Below are 20,224 nucleotides of genomic sequence, written 5' to 3'. Positions count from 1 at the left end.
GCACCACTCCTGTTCACCTTTCCCCTTATTCAGTCTGTGCTTTCTCTGCTTTTACACATTGACTCAAGAGACAAAGCCACACGCAGACCACTAACAGGTGCAAATGAGTTCTATACCTGCTGAAGTATACAGACAAACCGTATTCCAGCTGCAAGCCGTCCCATCTAAATATAAGTGTAAGCAGGTCTGTGCTGCTGCCTGACGTTATCTAGCAGTTGCAGCATTTTGGATTTTTGGTGGAAGAAAAGCAACATTATCATTCCTTACATCCTCTGGAGTTTTAGCATGTCCCTGATTTTTTGGAATGCAAACTTTGGCAGTTAGGCGGTTCTATGCCAGTTTCTATCATTTCCACATTGCCCTCTGGTGGCCGCCCTTGGGAACAACAACCCAAGGTAAGTAAAGCTCAATCCTGGGAGCCGACCCAATCCAGACAGGAGGGCAGGTGGGAGGAATTGTGCGAACCTTCTGCGAACATGAGCACACCAGTCTGCCTTGGGTCATTAAATCTGGGACATACAGCTTTCAACCCCCCCACACCCTGCCCTTCCTCTGTCTCACTTGCCCTGATACCTGATCCGGAAGATGTGGATGGTGCCGTTGCTCAGAGCCACAGCAAAGCGCCCCTCCCCAGCCACCGTGACCACACGCGGCCGGTCGATGCTGTTCTCAGCAGTGAGGAATGCCCCCAACTCCTCCCCACCGGGGGAGAAGGCCACCACCTTGTTCAGCTCCCGCAGGACCACGTAGATGATGCCCGTGGCGTCGGCACAGACGGCCCCCGGCTGGCACTCGCCCAGCTGCTCCTCAGAGCACTCGGCCACCAACTGCCCCGTCCTGGTGAACAGGACCACGCTGCGGCGGTACCAGTCCGAGCCCACAAAGCCGCCCTTGCGGCTGGCCAGGAAGACGAGGCACCTCTCTGCACTGCCCTCGGGCACAATCTTCTCCAGCAGCCGCCCCTCCAGGTCGTACACCTCCAACTGCCCAGCCACGCACACTGCCACACGGTCTCCCCCCAGCGCCACCACGGCATGACTGGCCTGCCCCTGCCCCAGGGCCTTCTGCCACACCAGGCCACCCTCACCGTTCAGGAGGTAGAGGCAGGACTCGGCCGTGAAGGCCACCTTGCTGCCCACAACAGCCACGCTGACCGGGGCCACACCACTGGGGACAGGGATGGTGCCCTTGAACTCCCCCTGCAGGGAGAAGCGCTTCAGCTTCTGGTTTTGCTTGTCGGCCACTAGCAGCTCTCCAGAGCCAAAGGGGCAGAGCCCCGTGACTTGGGGGCGCTTCTTGTCGCTGGGGGTCTTGACCCAGAAGCTGCAAGAGAAGAACGGCTTGGGTGTCAGAAGGGGGGTTTCTGGGACCTTGAGAGGAGGCACGGTCGTTTGGGACGCCTCCTCGGCGGGCTGCTGTTGCTTCCCCTTCTTCTTCTTTGCCCCTTTTGTGGCCGCCTCCTTGTAGCCCTCCGGCACTCCTGCGGGACTCTCCTCGCGGAACTCCAGGTGGAACAGGCGGGGACTGCTGCCCTCGATCTCAGCGTCAACCACCAGGCAGGGCAGGCGGGTGGCCAGCGGCTCCCAGGAGAAGCCTTGCAGATGCCTGAGACGCTCACAGATGACCTGCTCCAGGGAGACAATCTCCACCTCCCTCCCCAGACCCAGCACCTTCTGGGCAAAGGCCACTGTGCTGGAGGCCACCTGCTCTTGGAACTCCAGATCGGAGCAGAGGGCCTGGCAGGCCTTCTGCCGCTCCTCCACGTAGTCCGCCAGCTGGCCCAGGACCTCCTCCTGGTGCGCCAGCAGCCGCTGCATCACCCGCGAGCACGCCTGCTCCACCGCATCCCGGATGCTAGCCGCACGCACCTGCAGCTGCGCAGCCTCCCTCTCCAGGCTGGCCCTCCCCGTCCGGATGACCTGCACCGTCTCCTCCACCCCGGCCAGGAGCTCCATGATGACCGGCCGGCGGGCCTGGGACGCCTCGGCCAGGGGCAGGCAAGGGTGCTGGAGGTGGGGACCCAGCCGGCACTCCCGGCAGAGAAGGGCGGCACAAGGCGTGCAGAAGAAGCGCAACTCCTCGCCGGTGTGCTCCTTGCACCGCAGCTCCTGGCGCTTCCGGATCTCCTCATCGTGTTTCCCGGAGAGGTAGTCCTCCATGGCCACCACACAGTGGAGGTGGGTGAGGCGGGAGCAGCGGTGCCCCCTGGCGCAGTCCCGGCACATGTCGTCGGCGCAGTCCAGGCAGCGGGAGACGGCCGGCCGGCTGACCTCCTGGCCGATGAGCGGGCAGAGGCTGCAGGTGGGCTCTGCCTCCCCCGCGGGGCGGACCAGGTCCAGCAGGCCATTGATGAAGAAGTTGGTCCGGAGGGCGCCCACGCCCCCCTCTGGGAGGGCCACCCGCTCACGGCACTCGGGGCACTGCAGCTCCTTCCGGCCTCCTGCCAACTTCCGCAGGCACTCCTGGCAGTAGCTGTGCAGGCAGGGCAGGATCTTGGGGCAGCGGAGGCGCTCCAGGCAGATGGTGCAGGTCAGGAAGCCGCTGGTGAGGGCTTCAGAGAGGGACGGGGCCCTAGCAGCCATGGTGGGGTGGTCTCCGCTGCAGGGAGGTTGCCTTGAAGGGAAACTGCCAGGGGGCAGGGGGTAGACAAGAAAGAAAGGGAGGGAGAGGGAGAGAGAGAGAGAGAGAGCGCTGTGAAAAGAATCCAGGGGTTTTAGGAAACCACAGGCTCAATATGAGTCAACGGTGTGATGCAGCAGCAAAAAAGACTAATGTGATTCTAGGCCACATTATCAGAAGCCCAGGGCAACACAATTTAAGGAGGATATTGACAACCTGGAAGGTATGCAGAGGAGGGCGCCCAAAATGATCAAGGGTCTGGAAACTAAGCCTGATGAGGAGTGGTTGAGGGGACTGAGAGGAGAGATGAGAGCCATCTTCAAACATCCCAAGGGCTGCCAAATGGAAAATGAAGCAAGCTTGTTTTCTGCTGCTCCAAGGGGAGGACCAGAACTAAAGGATTCAACTTACAAGAAAGGAAATTCCAGTGTAAACATCAGGAAGAACTTTCTGACAGTAAGAGCAGTTTGAAAGTGGAGCAGACTCCCTCGGGAGGTTGTGGGCTCTCCTTTCTCGGAGGTTTTTAAGCAGGGGTTGGATCATGCGTAGGCAAACTAAGGCCCAGGGGCCGGATCTGGCCCACGGACGGTCCGGGAATCAGTGTGCTTCGACATGAGCAGAGTGCCCAGCTCTCGTCGAAGCCCTTGTGACCAGCATGACCTCCCCTTCCACGGGATCCAGGGGGAGAAGGACCGCCCACCGACCCACCCCGGCGGCCCCTAACCTTGCGAAGGTCTCCGGGACAAAGGCCGCCGCCCGAAGCCCATATCTCGGGGGCGACTCCCGACTGGCTGGCAGCTTGCCCCCCCCCCGAAGGAGCCCCTACCTCGGAGCGGCAGCTGGGCTGGGAGTCCTCCGCTTGCCCTTCTCCCGGACCCGGAGGTCGCCCCCGAGATGTGGGGCCAGGAGCGTCACCGCGCGGAAGCGAAAGCGAAACTGGCACCCGGGCCAGCCCCCGGGGGCGGAGGGTTCCCTCAAGGCGCAGCGGGGCTCGGTGGTTGCGCCGAGGGGGGCGCAGGCGGGAGGACGCGCGACTGGTTTCGCCAGGGCGCAGCAAGCAACGAAGGGCCGGAGAGGGGGCGTCCGGCCCGCCCGCTCCCCTCGGCTCTCCTCGCTCCCTTTGAGCCTCGCAGCAGCCCGTCTCCTCTTGGCGCATCCAGGCTGGACCACCCCGCCCGAGGAGTTATCGCAAGCGGGGTCTTGGCAACGTGTGCCGCCCTGAGGCCGCCCCGGTCGGTCGGAGAGCGCCCTGTTTCCTTCGTGGACGCGAGAACGGAGGGCAGCAGCTGGGTCAGGCCAAAAGAGGGCCCCGTCCAGCTGTGATTCATGCATCGCAGGGGTTGGACTAGATGACCCTCGGGTTCCCTTTCGACTCCCCTAAGGTCCCCTGCACAGCCGAGTCCTTTACTCACCAGCTCCGAAGAACATCACCCAAGAATAAAACGCAAAGTTTTACTTCTTGCTGGAGCAGGAAAGGTTACAGCAAGCAAGCGACCGAGGAAGCAGTCAGAGGCCGAACCCTGGTCTTGGTTACACACCGTTTTTATACTCACCATATGGGTTAGACACACCAGCTAACCACCAGGGATGCAGTCCTACCACCAGCTTTAACCGCAAAGGTAGATGTTTGCATGCCTCAGCTAACGGCATTTCCCCCTTTCTTCCCTTTTGTGTATCCTGTGCCCTTGCATGCTCACAAGACTTTCCTTTACACACCCATTTGTGGTTTGCTCTTTCTCTGCCACCTGCGTTTCAGCGCAATTACTGAGAGAATACGTCACCATGGTACACAAGATGGCTCAAACGCAGGTGAGAGGTAGGTGGTCTTGCTTAGGTTACAATTCTATTGTTCTTGTCCAGCGCATGACTGTGTGCCAGCCTACAGCACCACCTCCACAGGTGTGCGTCACACGAGGCCTCGGAGGCCTAATCCTGACCTGCACGCAGGGATGTTTCAGGCAACATGGCTGGGCTCTCCACTTTGGCACAGCAGCACATTTTTCTGGTGGGCACCATTTTAGCATCATCACCATCATTTCATTTGTATGCGCAAAAACGATTAAAACAATGCTCAAGGCGGCTTACCGTAGGGGGAGGCAGTTACCATTAAAAAAGAAAGTGCACCAACAGTCTTATTTGCCCCTGCGTGTATATTAATATATATGCTCAAAGCTTAAATAAAGAGGCATTTTATGTGCCAAGCTGCTTAAATAAAAAGGCATTTTAGCAGCAATATTTTTTTGGGTGGGGGAGTGGGAATGATGACTTAAGGGGAGCGCAGAGAGAAGAGACGCTGTGGTCCCTCTTCAGCAGCATAACTGGACGCCTTCCTTTGCCCCTGCTGCAATAAAAACTCGTCTCATGTATCGGTGTCTACAGCCCCAGCAGGTCCTGCAACCTTCCAACAGTTTGGCTTCACCCCCGAAGGCGCACTCCTTCATTGTCTCCTGAGACAGATGGGTGCCCAAAATCAGCTTCCCACATCTGCAAAAGCAGGCATGAAATAAAATGGGGGGGGGGAGGATAAACCACAGGCGTGTGATTGTGTGGAAAGTAGCGACGGGAACTATGTATAGCATAGGCATAATGATTAAACAATATATGGTTACAAGGCAAGGTAGCCTATTATACCAAGGGAATGTCAATAAAAGTATCCAAATGCCCAAAGCCAGATTTGTTCCTAGTTTGGGTGGGGGGTCCTCAACTGTGTTCCTTCATGCTTACAAATGAAAAAAAAAAGACCAAACAGGTATTAAATGATCCCCTTTGGAGTTTTGGCCCCTAAGGACTCTCAGCTGAATAGTTCATTTTTCCTATGTAGCAGAGCTATGTTCCTTGAGCTGAATCCGTAAAACAATGGCCTGCAGGGTCAATAGCAGATTAGATGGCGTGGAGCGTTTTGCAAACTGGAAAGGCTGCCTGAGCGACATCCAGCAGCGGCTGTATCATGCCTGCAGCCAGTTCCACTTATTTAATAATTTCAGGAGGAGCAACTTCCGGGTTATCCTGCTCCGGGAGAAAGAAACAGGAGCGTCGTGGTGGCCGCTTAAAGACTTCACATGTTTCTTTTTGCAGAAGGCGGTTTCGTGGCCCAGGCGCCACTTCCTCATGTGTGAGATAATGCAGCAGTGTCAAGAGAGGCTCCCGCCATTCATCTCTCAGGATCAGGACCCTCCAGCCCCACCTGAAAATGCAAGGAGCACCCACAGGCCTCCCCTCCCTTGCCACACGCCCAGGCAGTACACACAGCCAGGCCGGCAGAGCTGGAAATGCCCACACCCAAACATTCATAGCACCAGCCCTGCCTTGCAAGAGGGCGGAAGTGAAACCCAGAGAAGGAACCTGGAAGCCTCAAAGCACACCAAGCATGCCACACTGGGCAAGGCTGAGGGAAAGGCATTCTAGGTATGCTCAGAGGCATTCCCTGCTGTTGCATCACATGCCCTAAGGCTGAACTCTGGAGCTGAAGCATGGCCTGGAGGAGAGCATACTCCTGGTTTGCTGTGCGGGTTCAAAGGTGCATCGTTCTTCAGCACATGGCCACAAGCTCCACATAGCTGAGTGCAGGTGCTGGGGCTCAGCCACGGCCTTTAACTCCTCTCCCTGTTTAAACTCTCTTATTAATTCTATTTACAGTGGTATCTTTGTTCTCAAACACCTTGGTACTCAAACAACATGGAACCCAAACACTGCAAACCCGGAAGTAAGTGTTCCGGTTTGCGAACTTTTTCCAGAAGCTAAGCTAAACATGTTCCGTTTTGAGTGCCACGCTTCCGTTTTGAGTGTTACGCTGAGGTCTTTCTGTTTTTGCTATTTATTTTGTGTTTTTCTGGCTCTTTTTGTTTTGTTTTTATGACTATGTGGAACCCAGTTCAGATACTGATTGATTGTGTGACTGCATTACATTGTTTATTGCTTTCATTTTATGGATGAATGGTCTTGTTAGATAGTAAAATTCATGTTAAATTGCTGTTTTAGGACTTGTTTTTAAAAGTCTGGAATGGATTAATCCATATTGCATTACTTTCTATGGGAAAGCGTACCTTGGTTTTAGAACAGACTTCCGGAACAGATTAAGTTTGAGAACCAAGGTACCACTGCACTACGTTTAGTAAGCTAATCCCCTCCTGATACAATAAACTCACTGGGTGACCTTGGGGGCTGATCGCTGCCTCTCAGCCTACCCTCGCAGGGTCCTTGTGGGGGATAATTGAGGATAGGGGGAGAGCCATGCATTATCTTATTAATTCGCACTCCTGACTCAGCAACATCCATGCTGGCTTGGTCCACGTGCACAGAATGGAAGATGGCAGGATCTCCAAGGATTTGCTCCACGGTGAGCTGGCTCCCGGCACCAGGCATTGCCGGAAGACCAACTCTGCATTACAAAGATGTCTGCAAACGTGACATGAAGACTGGCAACATCAACCCCGCCGTGTGGGAATCCCTTGCAGAAGATCTCGGTGCCTGGAGACGGGCAGCCAAGTCCATAGCAATGAATAGAGAAGAAAAGACTGCTGGGAGGAGCGCAGAGAGGAGAAACGGCATGGCGCATCTGCAGAAGCACAACCGGACGGACGCCTTCCTCTTCCCCAGCTGCAATAAAACATGTCTCTCCTGTATCGGTCTCTGCAGCCACAGATATAGGTGCTGCAACCTTCCAACAGTTTGACTTCACCCCTTGAAGGCAGAGGAGCCAGCTCCCAGGGGTGCTCTCCTCCATTGTCTCACAAGAGGCCAACCAATTATTATATGTGTGCCACCTTGAGCTCCTGGGGGGTGGGGTGGGGAGGTAGGCTATGTATGGGGAAACTAAAATAAATTGTAAACAAAGCTCTGTTCCCACAGATCACTTTTCAAGGCCACCTGGATAAAGGTAGGCTAAAGCTGAGGTCTGAGCCGTGGTCTTCCTGCGGAGAAGCCTGTGCCAAGAGCTTCATTGAAAAAGAAAGAGGGGATAACATACTCACAAAGCCTTAACTAGGCAAGTAAGTTGCTCAATGGCACCACCTGGTGGTGCTTTGCTCTTCCAAGAAAGTCATGGGATGTTTACCGGTAATTGTTTTTTTAAAATTACTGTTCCCCTCCCCTTAAGTTCTTTTTTGCCAATTAAAAAAAAAAAAAGATTTTCCATTATTTGTAACAATTTTTCACCAAATCAATACAAATGGATTGGCAGAGGGCCTTCTTGGTAGTGGCACCTCCCCTTCCATCAGATGTTAAGGAGATGAGCAATTATATCACATTTAAGAAACATCTGAAAAAATAAAAAATAAAAAAAATTCCTTCCAGTAGCTTCTTAGAGACCAACTCAGTTTGTTCTTGGTCTGAGCTTTCGTGTGCATGCACACTTCTTCAGATACACTGAAACGGAAGTCACCAGACCCTCATATATAGTGGGGAAGGATACTACTCAGAAGGGGGGTGGGAATGGGGGATTGGCTGACGGGTGTGGAAAACCTGTTGGCGACTGTTAACGACTGCAATTGGGCAAGGGGCAAGATGGCTAAAGATAGCTTTGTCGTGTATAATGAGATAAGAATCCACTGTCTTTGTTCAGATCGGGTCTCTCCATGGTTTTAAGTTTGGTAATAAGTTGTAATTCAGCCACTTCTCTTTCCAGTCTATTTCTGAAATTCCTTTGTATTAAGACAGCTACTTTGAGATCTTTTATAGAATGTCCTGGGAGATTGAAGTGTTCTCCTACTGGTTTCTCTGTCTTGCGATTCCTGATGTCAGATTTACGTCCATTTATCCTTTGGCGCAGGGTTTGGCCTGTTTTTCTAATATAGAGAGCTGAAGGGCACTGTTGGCATTTGATGGCATACACAATGTTAGAAGATGAGCAATTAAATAGTCCTGAGATGGTATGTTGGATGTTGTTGGGCTACTGAAAGGATTTTTTTTATTTTTTATTTTGTTTTGACTATGGCCGACCAACACGGCTGCCTACCTGTAACTAAAACATCTGAAGGCAGCCCTGCATAGGGAAGCTTTTTAAGGTTTAATGTTTTACTATGTTTTTATATATGCTGGAAACCGCCCAGAGTGGCTGGGGCAACCCAGTCAGGTGGGCAGGGTACAAATTATTGCTATTATTCGAATTTAATACTGATTTAATAGCCGACTTCCCACTCCTCAGACGTTCCCTCTATTTTCCTCCCTCCTTCGCTTCTCTCAGCACAAAAACTTTTCCAACTTCGGTTTCGAAATTCACTCATCCTTTCTCCCTGTACAATTACCCATTTATGCTATGCCTTTTGTACATTATTATAACCCATCCTCAAAACAACTGAGTAAGAGTAAACCTAAGGAGCGCCAGGAGTGAAAGTTTGAGGAAATCTTAATCTATTTCAGCATTTCAACTTTTGTATGTTTCGAAGTCCACCTGTGAATCTCTCTCAGTTTTACTGCTTTCTCCTTTGTAAACTGCTTCGAGGGTTCTTGTTTTTTTTGCGATCAAGTGGTGTATAGTTATAAATAAAACAAATGGGTTGTTCCTGAGGATATGCTTCTCCTCCTCAGAAATGAGACACTTTCTTCAGTAAGGGGACCCTTTTTCTCCTCAGAACAGGCCGGGATATGAGGAGACTGAGCAGAGGCCGAGGAGGAGCAGGCAGGCCTCCCTCCCCCTGAGGCCTTTTCCCGCCTTTTTCCTCTCCATAGAAAGTGCTAGAAGAGCTGCCCCTCCCCCCTCCCCTCAGGCAATGGAGGGGACCATCGCTTGCTCCCTCGGGAGGCTTTTCTTTCTTTCATGAGGATTCAAAAGGTTATTTCTTGTCCTCTTCCTCCCCCCCAGGGGCAACTTATTTATTTCATAAAATTTATTTGAAGGGGGGGGGGAGCAGTTTGGAAAAAGAAGGCTAGGCCCTCATATCCGGAGGCCTCCTAAACAGCCAGTTTGAAATCCATTAATTCATGTCATTCCCTCAGGCGCCCATGAGGAGTTTAAGGGGGTCCCTGGCCAGAGGATGACTTGGGGTTCCCCTCCTGCCTCAAAAGAGAAAGATCAGGGGCTTGTTCTGGTTTTCCTGGTCTCGCGAGGCTTCTCCCTCAGCTTGGAAAACTTCACGTTTGCCTCTCTTTCCCCTCAGTTTCCCAGTTCATTGGCCTAAGGAGCCCCTGAAATATGCTCAGAAGTGTAAGCAGAGTTGGAAAGGACCCCCAGGGGTCATCCAGCCCAACCCCCTGCAATGCAAGAATCTCAAATAGGGCAGCCATGACAGGTGGCCATCCATATGTGTTACTGGGCAGGTGACGCTTTTTCCCACCTACATCTTGACAGTTTGCTGTTAAATAAATGTAGCTTTAAATGTACAGCATAATAAACATTTCTTCATTATGTTCCTTGGCAGAGAGCTCTCCTGGAAAGTTTCGAAGACGACTTTAATAGGATGGAGGACGTCTTGCCCAGTTAAGAGGAACGGCAGCCCCCACCCCCCTGAGCTTTCTGGTAGTCCACTATAATTTATTTCATTTCGTAAAATCCACACACTGCTTGACGGTAAAGCAGAACCAAACCCCCAAAGACTGGCTTGCAAAGAGAACAAAACAATGGAGCAGGCAAGGGGAGAGCTGCTCTTGTGCTCGGATCCTGCTTTCGGGTTTCCCAATAGAGGCATCCTGTTGGCCACTGTGAGATGAGGATGCTGGGCTAGATGGGACCCCCTTTGGTCCTTCGTATGTTCTTATGGAACCTCCAGGTCCAGGGGCAGTCTATCTAGATTGCTAAGTTATTTGTGGCATTTGGCCACTTGGAGAGCAGGAGTCTGGGCTGGATGGGCCCCCTTTGCCCTGATCCAGCAGGCTCTTTGTATGTGGGGTGGAGGGAGACCATTGTCCAGGGGGAACAACGCTCCCCCCACCAGCCTCTCTTCTCCAAGCACCATTGATGGACACCACAAAAGAAGGAGGAGGATGCTTTCCTCAGTTGCTTTATTTTCTCTCCCCTCCCCAGCGAATCATTCACAATCTTGACCTCTTCATCATCCATCATCATTTTCCTATATCATTTCTCTGGCAACTGACCGGTCACTGTGCTTCCTTCCATATTGCACTGAAAATTTGATCAAGTAAAAGCCTGGATGGGAGGAGGGGGATGCGAGTGACAGACCATGGCTGTGGGGCCAGAGAGACCCAGGGGAAGAAAAAAAGGCAGGCAGTTTCCTGTCGCTTGCGTTACCCCCCCCCCCCAGCGTGCATTGCTGTGGGTACGGATGCATGGCATCGTGGGGGATCCGTGTTGTTACGGATCTGGAAGGGACGGGGCAGGGGGGAGCACAGCCAGTCTGTAGAGAGGGGAAGGGCAAACAGAACCACAGAGTTGGACGGGACCACGGAGGGTCATGTAGTTGAACCCTCTGCAATGTAGGGGTCTTTTGCCCAACGTGGGGCTCGAATCCTGGCCCTGAGATTAAGAGTCTCATGCTCTACTGACTGAGCTAGAGATCAGATTGTGGGCTGGTGCAGAAAGGGAGAAAGCGATTTTCCCAAAAGTGCTAGCCGTGGTCCCCGACCTGCAGAGACGACGCGAGACCCGTTGCAAGGCGGCCTCCTCTTGCACCAGATGGCTTTGGCATCCAGGCAGTGGTCACAGGCTCCTCGCTGAGGGATTTGCTCCTGCAAGTTCAGCCTCTGTGGGCAATGCGAGTCCTTGGGGGCAGAAGCCCAAATACCCCCCATTGGGGCCCTGTTCCTCCTCCACGTCCTCCTTCCAATGTCACCAAGGAGGTGCACTGGTGTTCAAGGGGGCTGCAGCACCCCAGTCCTAAAGTGCGAGAGTAAGCAAGAAGAAGGCAGCACGGTAGTCACTGCAGCTCCACTGCCTCTTCCTGGATGTGGGCCCCTGGGGACACATCCTGTGCAAATCCAGCGTGCGGCCAAACCCAGCGTCCTTCCCGTGGCCCCGTTTCCAGGCTTCTTCATGGCCGCTTCAACTGGGGCCGAGCGATCCGTCTCTGCAGCCGCAGTACGCAGGGAGAGAAGGAGAAAGCAGGGTCAATGGAAATAACAAGCACTTTTTGGGAAGAGCCCTGCTCTGGATCAGAGCTAAGTCTACATGCAGCAGCATCCGGATTCCAGAAGAAGAAAAGCCCTGTGCAGCTGGCATCCAACGGTAGGCTGCTTCTGACCCTGGAGGCTACATTTCGCTACCCGAAGTAGTGAGAGATACTTGCACTGCCGGGAATTTGGCTAACCCACCTGTGCCTTTAAGCCAGCGGCCTCCACCACCTCTTGTGGCAGGGAGTTGCATACATTGATTTTGCCACCACTGTGAAGACAGACTTCCTGTCTTCTATTCTGAACCTCCCACCTTTTCATTTTGTGGAATGACCCTATACCTCGAGATAAATGCCTCTCGCACTCCATTTCCCCACGCCACCTCTAAACCTATCCTGTGCCTGCCGGCACCCCCTGCCTGTTGCTTCTCCCCCTGATTTGAAAGGCACACAATCTTGTTGTGTGCCCTTGTTTGGAACGGGCCTTGCAGCCCCCACCCCAAGCGCCATCTTTTCTTGTACCGGCAGGGACGTGTCCACTTTGTCCAGGCGGGGTTGGAAGGAGCCCTGGTCTGCGGTGGAGCTGTCTTGCTCGCTGCTCATGCTGCTGTAAGGGTCTTCTGTGCAAAGGGCGAAGGAGGGGGAGGGAGCATGTCAGTCATTTTTAAAGATACGGTTGCCTCTTTCAAAAGGGCTTCCTCTTACCCCAGTCAAGCCTCTGCCCACCCAGACCTTTTCCAAGAAGGGAAGGATCCACAAAGCACAGCCAGACCTGTGCTTCTATTTTTACAAACTGCATCTTCAAAGAAAGCTCTGGCAAGCAAAGTGGTCTTCCCTGGTGTGATAATGCAGCCCGTAATCAGGGCTGATGCTCACCATCCCCTTCAGGTGCCTGGCGCTCCCTCCCAGAGCACAGAGTAGATGAGAACCCCCACATCTCATTTATTTATTTCTATTCCCCCCCACCCTCCTTCTGGATCAGGGCAGGGTGGGGCGGCAAGGCACGGGGAGCCCTTCCGTCTGATTGCAGTTTGGGGACTTGGCTGTCTTTGACCTCCCCTGTTGCTCTTCTCTTCTCTTCCCTTTCTCATTTCCTTTTTTCTGCATGTGGGGTGGAATGTTTCTGTGCAACTTGAACCCCTTCTGCAACCCCAGACCATCTCTAATCCAATTATCGTGGTGCTTCCTTCCAGGGCAAGGCAAGGAGCATCCTCTGGGATGGAGGCTGGCAGCTGCCATGGAAACTTACCACCTCCACCACTACCAATACCCCCCCTTCCCGACCCAAGCCTTGTGCCACATACCACCTGCTGCAGCGCTGCTGCTTTCCATTGCTGGGGCACTCGGATCGGGGCCTTCAGGACGGGCCACCCAGTCAGGCTCATTTTCATACCACCTCTCTTCATCGGGAGGCAAATGCATCAGCCTGGAAGTGGGAGACCAACAGAGGCCATCAGGGCAAAGGCCTCTCCTTCATGCCATTTCGAGGGCAGCTTCCAGAGTCAGCACCAGAGACTGACCGGGACACGGAGCTGACCGAGCTGACCAGAGTTTGAGTGCGGCTGCCCAGCCCTCCTCCTACCTGTGACCTTTCTCCCTCCGGCAACAGCGCCTCCAGCAGAGAAGCACGACCAAGACCAGGATGATCAGCAGCAGCACCGCCAGGCCCAGGGCCACCCCCACGGCCACCCCCACCTTGCTGATGCCTTGCTCACAGCGGTGGCCCACGAACCAGTAGGAGTCCGACTGCTCACAGCTGAGGGAGGAAAGGCAGCGTCAGAAACCTGCAAGGAGGCAGGTAATGGGGCCCAGGATGCCTGGGTTCTTTACGGGGTGGGGAGCAGGGACTGTTTCTGATGCTGCAATATGGGGGTGGGTAGGGTGGGGGGGGCTGAGTGCCATCCAGGGCCTTAATCCAAGGCAGAAGCGGTGGTGACTGGTGCCCACAGGGAATTGCAGCAAAAGACATTGGTTCCTACTAGCACAGCTGGTAGGAACAGCCTACAGGCGTGATTTCGTTCCCCTGTGCCGCAGGCCCAGATCCTTTGCCACCACCCACTTCACCCCCTGGCATGCTACTCACTAGCAACTGGGCCCCTCAGGGGTGACATAGCAGTTTCCGTTCACACAGATGAAGGGGTCGGGGTGCCAAATGCTGCAGTTAGAGACGCACTGAAGGTTGCCACTGACGTTTCGTGCCACGTAAAATTGCTGGATGTTTTGTGCCACCCAGGAGCTGTTCTTGCATTCATTTGACAGATCTGGAAAGGGAAAGGAAGGACACATTGGAGTCCCTGAATACCTCCCTTGTTCTTCCTCACCCTACTTTCTTCCCCACCAACTATGATGGCGACTGATGGCCCTAGGATTAGCCTCTGTGCATCTCATGCGTGACTCCACATTCAGAATCCTGGCAACATCTGTACCATCCAGCGGTGCCACAAGGTGTACAGGGGTTCATTGCATTTGTTTGCATGTGGTGGTCATGTTTTCTTCCTCATCCAGCTCCACCGCCTCCATCCAGACAGCCCACTGCAACTTTTCAACATTAGGAATGTGTTAAGCACACAGCGACCCCCTCTCACACCCCAGTTCTCACCTTCAGGGCTCAGGGGCACTGCAGTCACACGAGATGCTCCTTCAGTAAAGCAGAGCTGATCTAAAGGAGAGGGGGAAAGCAAAGGTGAAGCTTCTGAAAGGAAGAAATCACGGGGGAGGGAGCATCCAAGGGGAGGGACCTCTTCTCCCCCCCCCCACCTGCCATGTCTACCTGCCACCAGAGTTGAAAGAAACACACTTCCTCTGCTCAGCCATATGTCCAACCAGCAACCTGACACTCATCTCTATGTGGGCAAGGGTGAAGCAGTTGGGCTTGGTTGATTTTACAGGGGCAGCTGCTGGTAACAGAGAGATGGGTCTGAACCCTCACCCCACACCATGGATGGATAACACCAGGTTGCCTCAGATTAGGCATAGATGAAACTTGTTCTGTTCCATATGGCAGTGAATTGGAAGACTAGGGAGACTTTGATTGGCACCCTTTTGGAAAATGTTCCTCTGTTCCTCACCATACAGGACAATCCCAGTAGGTAGCCTCAGATATGGTGTAGATGAAGTACATTCTATTCTTGATCCCTGTTTTTCTCTGGGTGATTTCGAAGGGATAGCTCTGTCCCTAGTAAAACAGCATACGGTAATTGTTTGGTTCAGGAGAGTGGGGGTGGGCTTGGACTCAGTGGAGCTGCTCAGCTTCTGCAGAGAGTTGGTACACTGGCCATCTCACAGCCTGTTTTTGGGTTACCACGTTGGGAGCCCCATCCAATGCATGTTGACTCAGGGGTACACACAGTTGCGATGCTGGTGCAATTTTCTCCCAAATAGGGAGGGACAGAATCACAGCCCTTGGATGACTTCTGCTTCCCCATGACAGCTGATCTGAAGACGCTTAATAAGAAGCCTTTCCCTCTACTCCATTGGCTGGATGGGAATGTAGTGTAAATGTTTGCAACATTCATGCCATCTTCTGGCTCCTTCAGCTGCCAGCCAGACCTCTCCACGAGAAGTGGCAGGTGCCTCCTCACCTCTGTCATTGGAGGTGCAATTCTTTTGCAAGGTCTGTTTGACGTCCTTCATGGATTCATCATAGGAAGCATTGAAGTCTGAGAAGTGAAGCTGCAGGAGCACCTCGTGGTCCACGATAACACTTCCATTGCTGAGAAGAGGCAGCAGGAAGGAAGAGGGAGAAAACACTTAGCCACAACTGCAAAGGTGCCCTCAGCCAGCCTGATGTGAGCTGAATGATGCTAGTGGGGGCTGTCGCTTAAAGGAGCGTGGCCACTCACAGCAGGGGGCCAGGAGATTGTGTGGCACCAAGCAGCACCCTCCCTCCCATACTTGGTCCTCAGCTGTATCACTTCTGTGACTCACCTCAGCCGAATCACCTTTACACCCATGTACCCAGGAATGCCTGCATAGAAGATCTTCATCTGCAAGGAGAGATAGGTCTCATATCAGCTGCATAGGCAGCAACAGTCGGAAGCACCGATCAACAGCAGGGTCTGCACATAGGCAGCAGAGCAGCTGCTGACTGCAAGCATAAGCAGCCCTCCGTATCTACTCAGACAGAGCGTGGCTTTGAGGTGTGTGTGAGCAGTCCTAGAATCATAGAATTGTAGAGTTGGAAGGGACCGGAGGGTCATTTGGTCCAAACCCTGTCATACATGCAGGAGATATAGAAACATGATAAGCCGCACCAACAGGTTAAAGAACAGTTTCTACCCATGGGCTGTGAGGCTGCTGATTGAAAGACAGCAACATTGCAGCTGACATTTGGGGTTGGTGGTAGTATGACAGCACACAGAGTGTGACAAGGACTGAGAGATTGGGGGGGGGAGGGGGGCTCGTTTAATCTCACTGTAAACATGTGATACAGTGACAATAAAGTATTTCTATTTCTATATAGGCATTTCCACAGCAACAGAAACAACAAAAATTTCTGTGTAGGGTATGAACCATTGGATCTAGGCTATATATTGCATAAACAGCTTTCTACACTAATCTGATAGCTCCATTTCCACATCTGGATATCTAGGTGTTCCAAAGGAAGGAAATCTGACGGTTTCCAGATGTGCTAAGCGGACAAATCTCTGTTAATGAAGTTTAAAGGTAAAGGGACCCCTGACCATTAGGTCCAGTCGCAGACGACTCTGGGGTTGCAGTGCTCATCTCACTTTATTGGCCAAGGGAGCCGGCATACAACTTCCAGTTCATGTGGCCAGCATGACTAAGCCTCTTCTGGTGAACCAGAGCAGCGCATGGAAATGCCGTTTGCCTTCCCGCCGGAGCGGTACCTATTTATCTACTTGCACTTTGACGTGCTTTCAAACTGCTAGGTTGGCAGTAGCAGGGACCGAGCAACGGGAGCTCACTCCGTCGCGGGGATTCAAACTGCCGACCTTCTGATTGGCAAGCCCTAGGCTCTGTGGTTTAACCCACAGTGCCACCCTCGCTGCTCGTTAATGAAGTTTACCACAAAGGAATGACACGTTAGCAGGACCCAGACTCAAAAGTAACTAGGTCTGCCTGGAAGTGATCATTTTCCTGAGTGGGCATCCTCTATGCACACCCAACCACCCCTCACCTGTTCCTCAAAGATCTTCACAAATGAATTGAAGGCAGGTGAGCCGTAAATTGCCATCTCTTGGCTGAAGTTCCGATTCTTCACTGTTACAGAGACATTGATTGTGGCCACAACAGTCACTGTGATCAGAAAGCACAGGAGTCAATAAACATCAAGGTACAGCCACAGTTTCAGAGTCCCTATGTGAGGATGAGCACTTCAGGTGTCCATTGAGTCACAGGAGAATTGCAGTGATCATGGAAACAACATGAATCACCTATGGATCCACACCAAGTGTGCCGAGAAAGGGCGCTGGTACAGGGTGTGAAATACACTGGAATGTGCACATATCAGCTCAGTGTAGCCTACGAACTCTCCAGGTCCTGAGGCAGGTGACATTCTTGTCCATCTGCTGCTGCTATGAGAAGCTTTTTAAACTGAAAGTGGCAGGGTGATGCCACAGAACCAACACACTACTTTGAATCAAGCAAGTTGGCCATCTTTCATTGCCAAACCTCTGCTGTCTTGTGGGAGATCTTTGTAAGAAGAAAAGGCTGAGGAGTAAACCATACACAAACCCAGAGCGGAGTCCTTAAGACGGTTGGATGGTGCCTTGCAGCCAAGCTGGTTCCAAGCGTATTGCTCTGCTTTCCTTTAGACCACATCAGTGAGGCTGGGGGGCAGAGGCGTCTTACCCATTAAGCCTACTGGTGCAAGGTGCCAGGGCACCATGGCCTGGAGGGCGCCTCCGCCCGCTGGCAGCGCCACCCTCACCCACCTCTTCTCGGGCTGCACTTGGTAGGCGGCCAGACATCCGCGCCCGCCCAGAGGATTTTCCGCGTAGTGACCACGCGGCGCGCGTGCCAATCCGCTCAGTGCGGGAGACATGGCGGGCTCCTCCGGCAGCGGCAGTGGCAGCGCGCAGGCACAGGCCGTGCCCTGCGCCAAGAGGCTGGTGGACATAGCCAGCTGGTGGACATAGCCGGGTTGTGGCTGCTGTCCCATGCTGACACGTTCTAGGAGCCACAGTTGAGAGCTGAGTGCAGGGTGGACACCAAATGTGGACAAACTACCCCAGAGGGAGCATGACGTGTCTCTCACTGGAGTTACTACCCCTCCCCTAATACCCCAGACACCCCTGCCTGCTGCTACTGGAACCTTTTTAAACTGTAGGTGACAGGGAGATGCCACAGAACAAAAACACCATTTTGGATTAGCGAGATAGGCCACCTTTCCTTGCAAACTTGACTGAGTAAACTGTATACCATATACAACTTCTAATGATGCCAACAGTTTCACACACTGTTGATATGCAAGCCATCAGGATACAGAAAAGCTGCCATTCTATCTCAACCCACATCCATGGGGGCTCCAAACCTTTCCCTTCTTTCTCAGTAGGCCTATTGAAAGAAACTTTAAATCTCACCATGGACAGAATTCCCTTTGCAAAGTGAGAGTGCAGGCAAGGGGAGGTGGCCTCCAGATGTTGGTCCACAACTACTCATCCTCCCTGGCCAATGGCCATGTTTGCTGGGGCAGAGGGGAGCTGGGAGCCCAAGAGAACAACATCTGGAGGGCACCAGGTTAGGGAAGGCTGCCCTGGCCCTAGGCTTCCATGGAAAAATGGTCAGCATGACAGAGAAGCAAGATCACTCGCAAGAGTGGCATGTGGTCATTGGAATAAGGGGGCTAGCCTAGTCCCATAAATGGTCCCCTGGAGCCTCCTTGGCAAAGCCCAGGACACTTCTGTCCAGCTTAGGGAGGGAGGCATGAGGCTCCAATGGGTCCATCTGGCTTTTGGAAGGAGGCAGGTGTCTCCAGCATCCTGTCAGAGCCCTGCCACCTCCTTTGCAAAGCCTGGGAAGATGCTGCCTGGCTTAGCAAGGGAGGCGTGATGCTCACGTGCATGACATCAGCCCCCCTCTATCACAAGCTAGAGCCTCTGGCCCTAACTGCTCCCCTATGAAAAATTTCACCATACAACACTGAGCCGCCCAACAACACAAAACAAAGTCTAGTGCCTCAGAGCCACAGATACTGCCCATTCTTTTCAAAGGAAAAACTTGTGAGCAGGGAGCCTTGTCCTAATTCTGCTCAGACTTACCCACTTGGACTTCATTCTCTGCCTGTTCGCAACGTCTCCCAGTATAGGGAGATGGGCAGTGACAACGACCCCCGACAAACACTCCTCCATTAAGGCACTTAAGAGGGACAACTGTGGTGGAAGGAGCTGAGCAAGAGGAAGAGAACAGAGCATAACCAAAATTTAAGAACAAGTTTACCAAGGAGCCCTGATATATGACGACGATGTTGATGATCCAACAATTTATATGCTGTGCCACTTAATGGTATTATTTCGAAGAAGTGTCCAGTGAGGGTTCCAGAGCGATACAAATGATCAAATAGATTTCATCAGAAAATCAAAAAGTGTTGCCTAAACTGCTTGCTGAAAACAACAGAGCCTCTACGGGTGCCTAAACTTCAGTCAAGAAGAGGTCTCAGCCAAGATGGAGTTCCACAGAATTGGACCACAATTCTGAACACACAGCTCGTGGGGGAGGGGGGCAGCTGTGTGCCTGAGTCAAGGGGGAGCTCTTAGAGCCACTCCCACAAAGACCAGAGTGATCTAACAGGGATATAACGCATCAGGCCTTGTAAATGATTACAATAACTTTGTAGTTGGCCCAGTAGCATATGGGCTACATGTGTAAACTGTTAAGCACTGGAATTATGTGTTGTGTTCCTGAGTCAAGGGGGACCACTTAGAGCCACTCCCACAAAGACGGGAGTGATCTAACAATGCATCAAGTGGTATTGAAGAAATCCTGGACTCGCGTTAAGGCACCAAAACATATGGGCAGCACGTGTAAACTGTTAAGCCCTGGAATACTGTGCTGGGTGATAAACATCATTTCCATATGAATATATAGATACCTACCAGAGGAACTTGTAGGCTGTGAATTAGTCGATATGTGTACATGACTAGTGGTGGAAGGGGTAGTTGCATTTGGGGTGGATATTTTTGTGGGTGTGTTGGCTGAAAAAGAGGAAGAGAATAGAACATTAACAACATTTAAGAACAAGGTGACAAATGAGCCTTCATATAGGAGTTCCACAGAATTGGGCCACAATTCTGAACTCACAGCTCATGCAGGATGTGAGCTGTGTGCCTGAGTCATGGGGACCCACTTAGAGCCACTACTACAGAGACGGGAGTGATCTAACAGGAATATAACGCATCAAGTGGTAATGAATTAATCCTGGACCGAAAGCTATGGGCAGCATGTGTAAACTGTTAAACCCTGGAATACTGTGCTGGGTGATAAACATCATTTCCATATGAATATATAGATACCTACCAGAGGAACTTGTAGGCTGTGAATTAGTTGATGTGTGTACATGACTAGTGGTGGAAGGGGTAGTTGCGTTTGGGGTGGATATTTTTGTAGTAGTATAAGCAGAAGGTGTTGTAGTTGCATAAGCAGAA

At 52.5% G+C, this 20,224-nt stretch overlaps 2 protein-coding genes and 1 long non-coding RNA gene across 3 annotated transcripts; all 3 read right to left on the bottom strand.

Annotated features, from left to right (window-relative positions):
- Positions 1 to 537: 537 nt before the first annotated feature.
- On the bottom strand, positions 538 to 3,507 carry TRIM56 (tripartite motif containing 56). The gene is made up of 2 exons (XM_033170896.1): positions 3,446 to 3,507; positions 538 to 2,625 (listed from the first exon to the last, which is right to left on the bottom strand). The coding sequence occupies exon 2, from the start codon at positions 2,580 to 2,582 to the stop codon at positions 558 to 560; it is 2,025 nt and encodes a 674-aa protein (XP_033026787.1). The 5' UTR covers positions 2,583 to 2,625; positions 3,446 to 3,507; the 3' UTR covers positions 538 to 557.
- Positions 3,508 to 11,006: 7,499 nt separating this feature from the next.
- LOC117059424 (mucin-3B-like) lies at positions 11,007 to 15,593 on the bottom strand. Its single transcript, XM_033171160.1, has 8 exons — positions 15,546 to 15,593; positions 15,200 to 15,330; positions 14,218 to 14,277; positions 13,702 to 13,879; positions 13,201 to 13,374; positions 12,923 to 13,044; positions 12,141 to 12,238; positions 11,007 to 11,576 (listed from the first exon to the last, which is right to left on the bottom strand). Exons 1-8 carry the CDS (start codon positions 15,569 to 15,571, stop codon positions 11,541 to 11,543), a joined length of 825 nt encoding a protein of 274 aa, XP_033027051.1. The 5' UTR covers positions 15,572 to 15,593; the 3' UTR covers positions 11,007 to 11,540.
- A 1,224-nt stretch (positions 15,594 to 16,817) lies between these two features.
- On the bottom strand, positions 16,818 to 19,753 carry LOC117059106. Its single transcript, XR_004427893.1, has 3 exons — positions 19,676 to 19,753; positions 18,842 to 18,967; positions 16,818 to 16,877 (listed from the first exon to the last, which is right to left on the bottom strand). It is a non-coding gene; the product is annotated as an uncharacterized LOC117059106 (long non-coding RNA).
- Between the last annotated feature and the right edge of the window lie 471 nt (positions 19,754 to 20,224).

Source organism: Lacerta agilis, chromosome 14 (assembly GCF_009819535.1).
Source record: "Lacerta agilis isolate rLacAgi1 chromosome 14, rLacAgi1.pri, whole genome shotgun sequence".
Lineage (NCBI taxonomy): Eukaryota > Metazoa > Chordata > Lepidosauria > Squamata > Lacertidae > Lacerta > Lacerta agilis.
The sequence above is the reverse complement of the archived record's forward strand: the minus strand, read 5'-3'. Positions and strand labels throughout refer to the sequence as shown.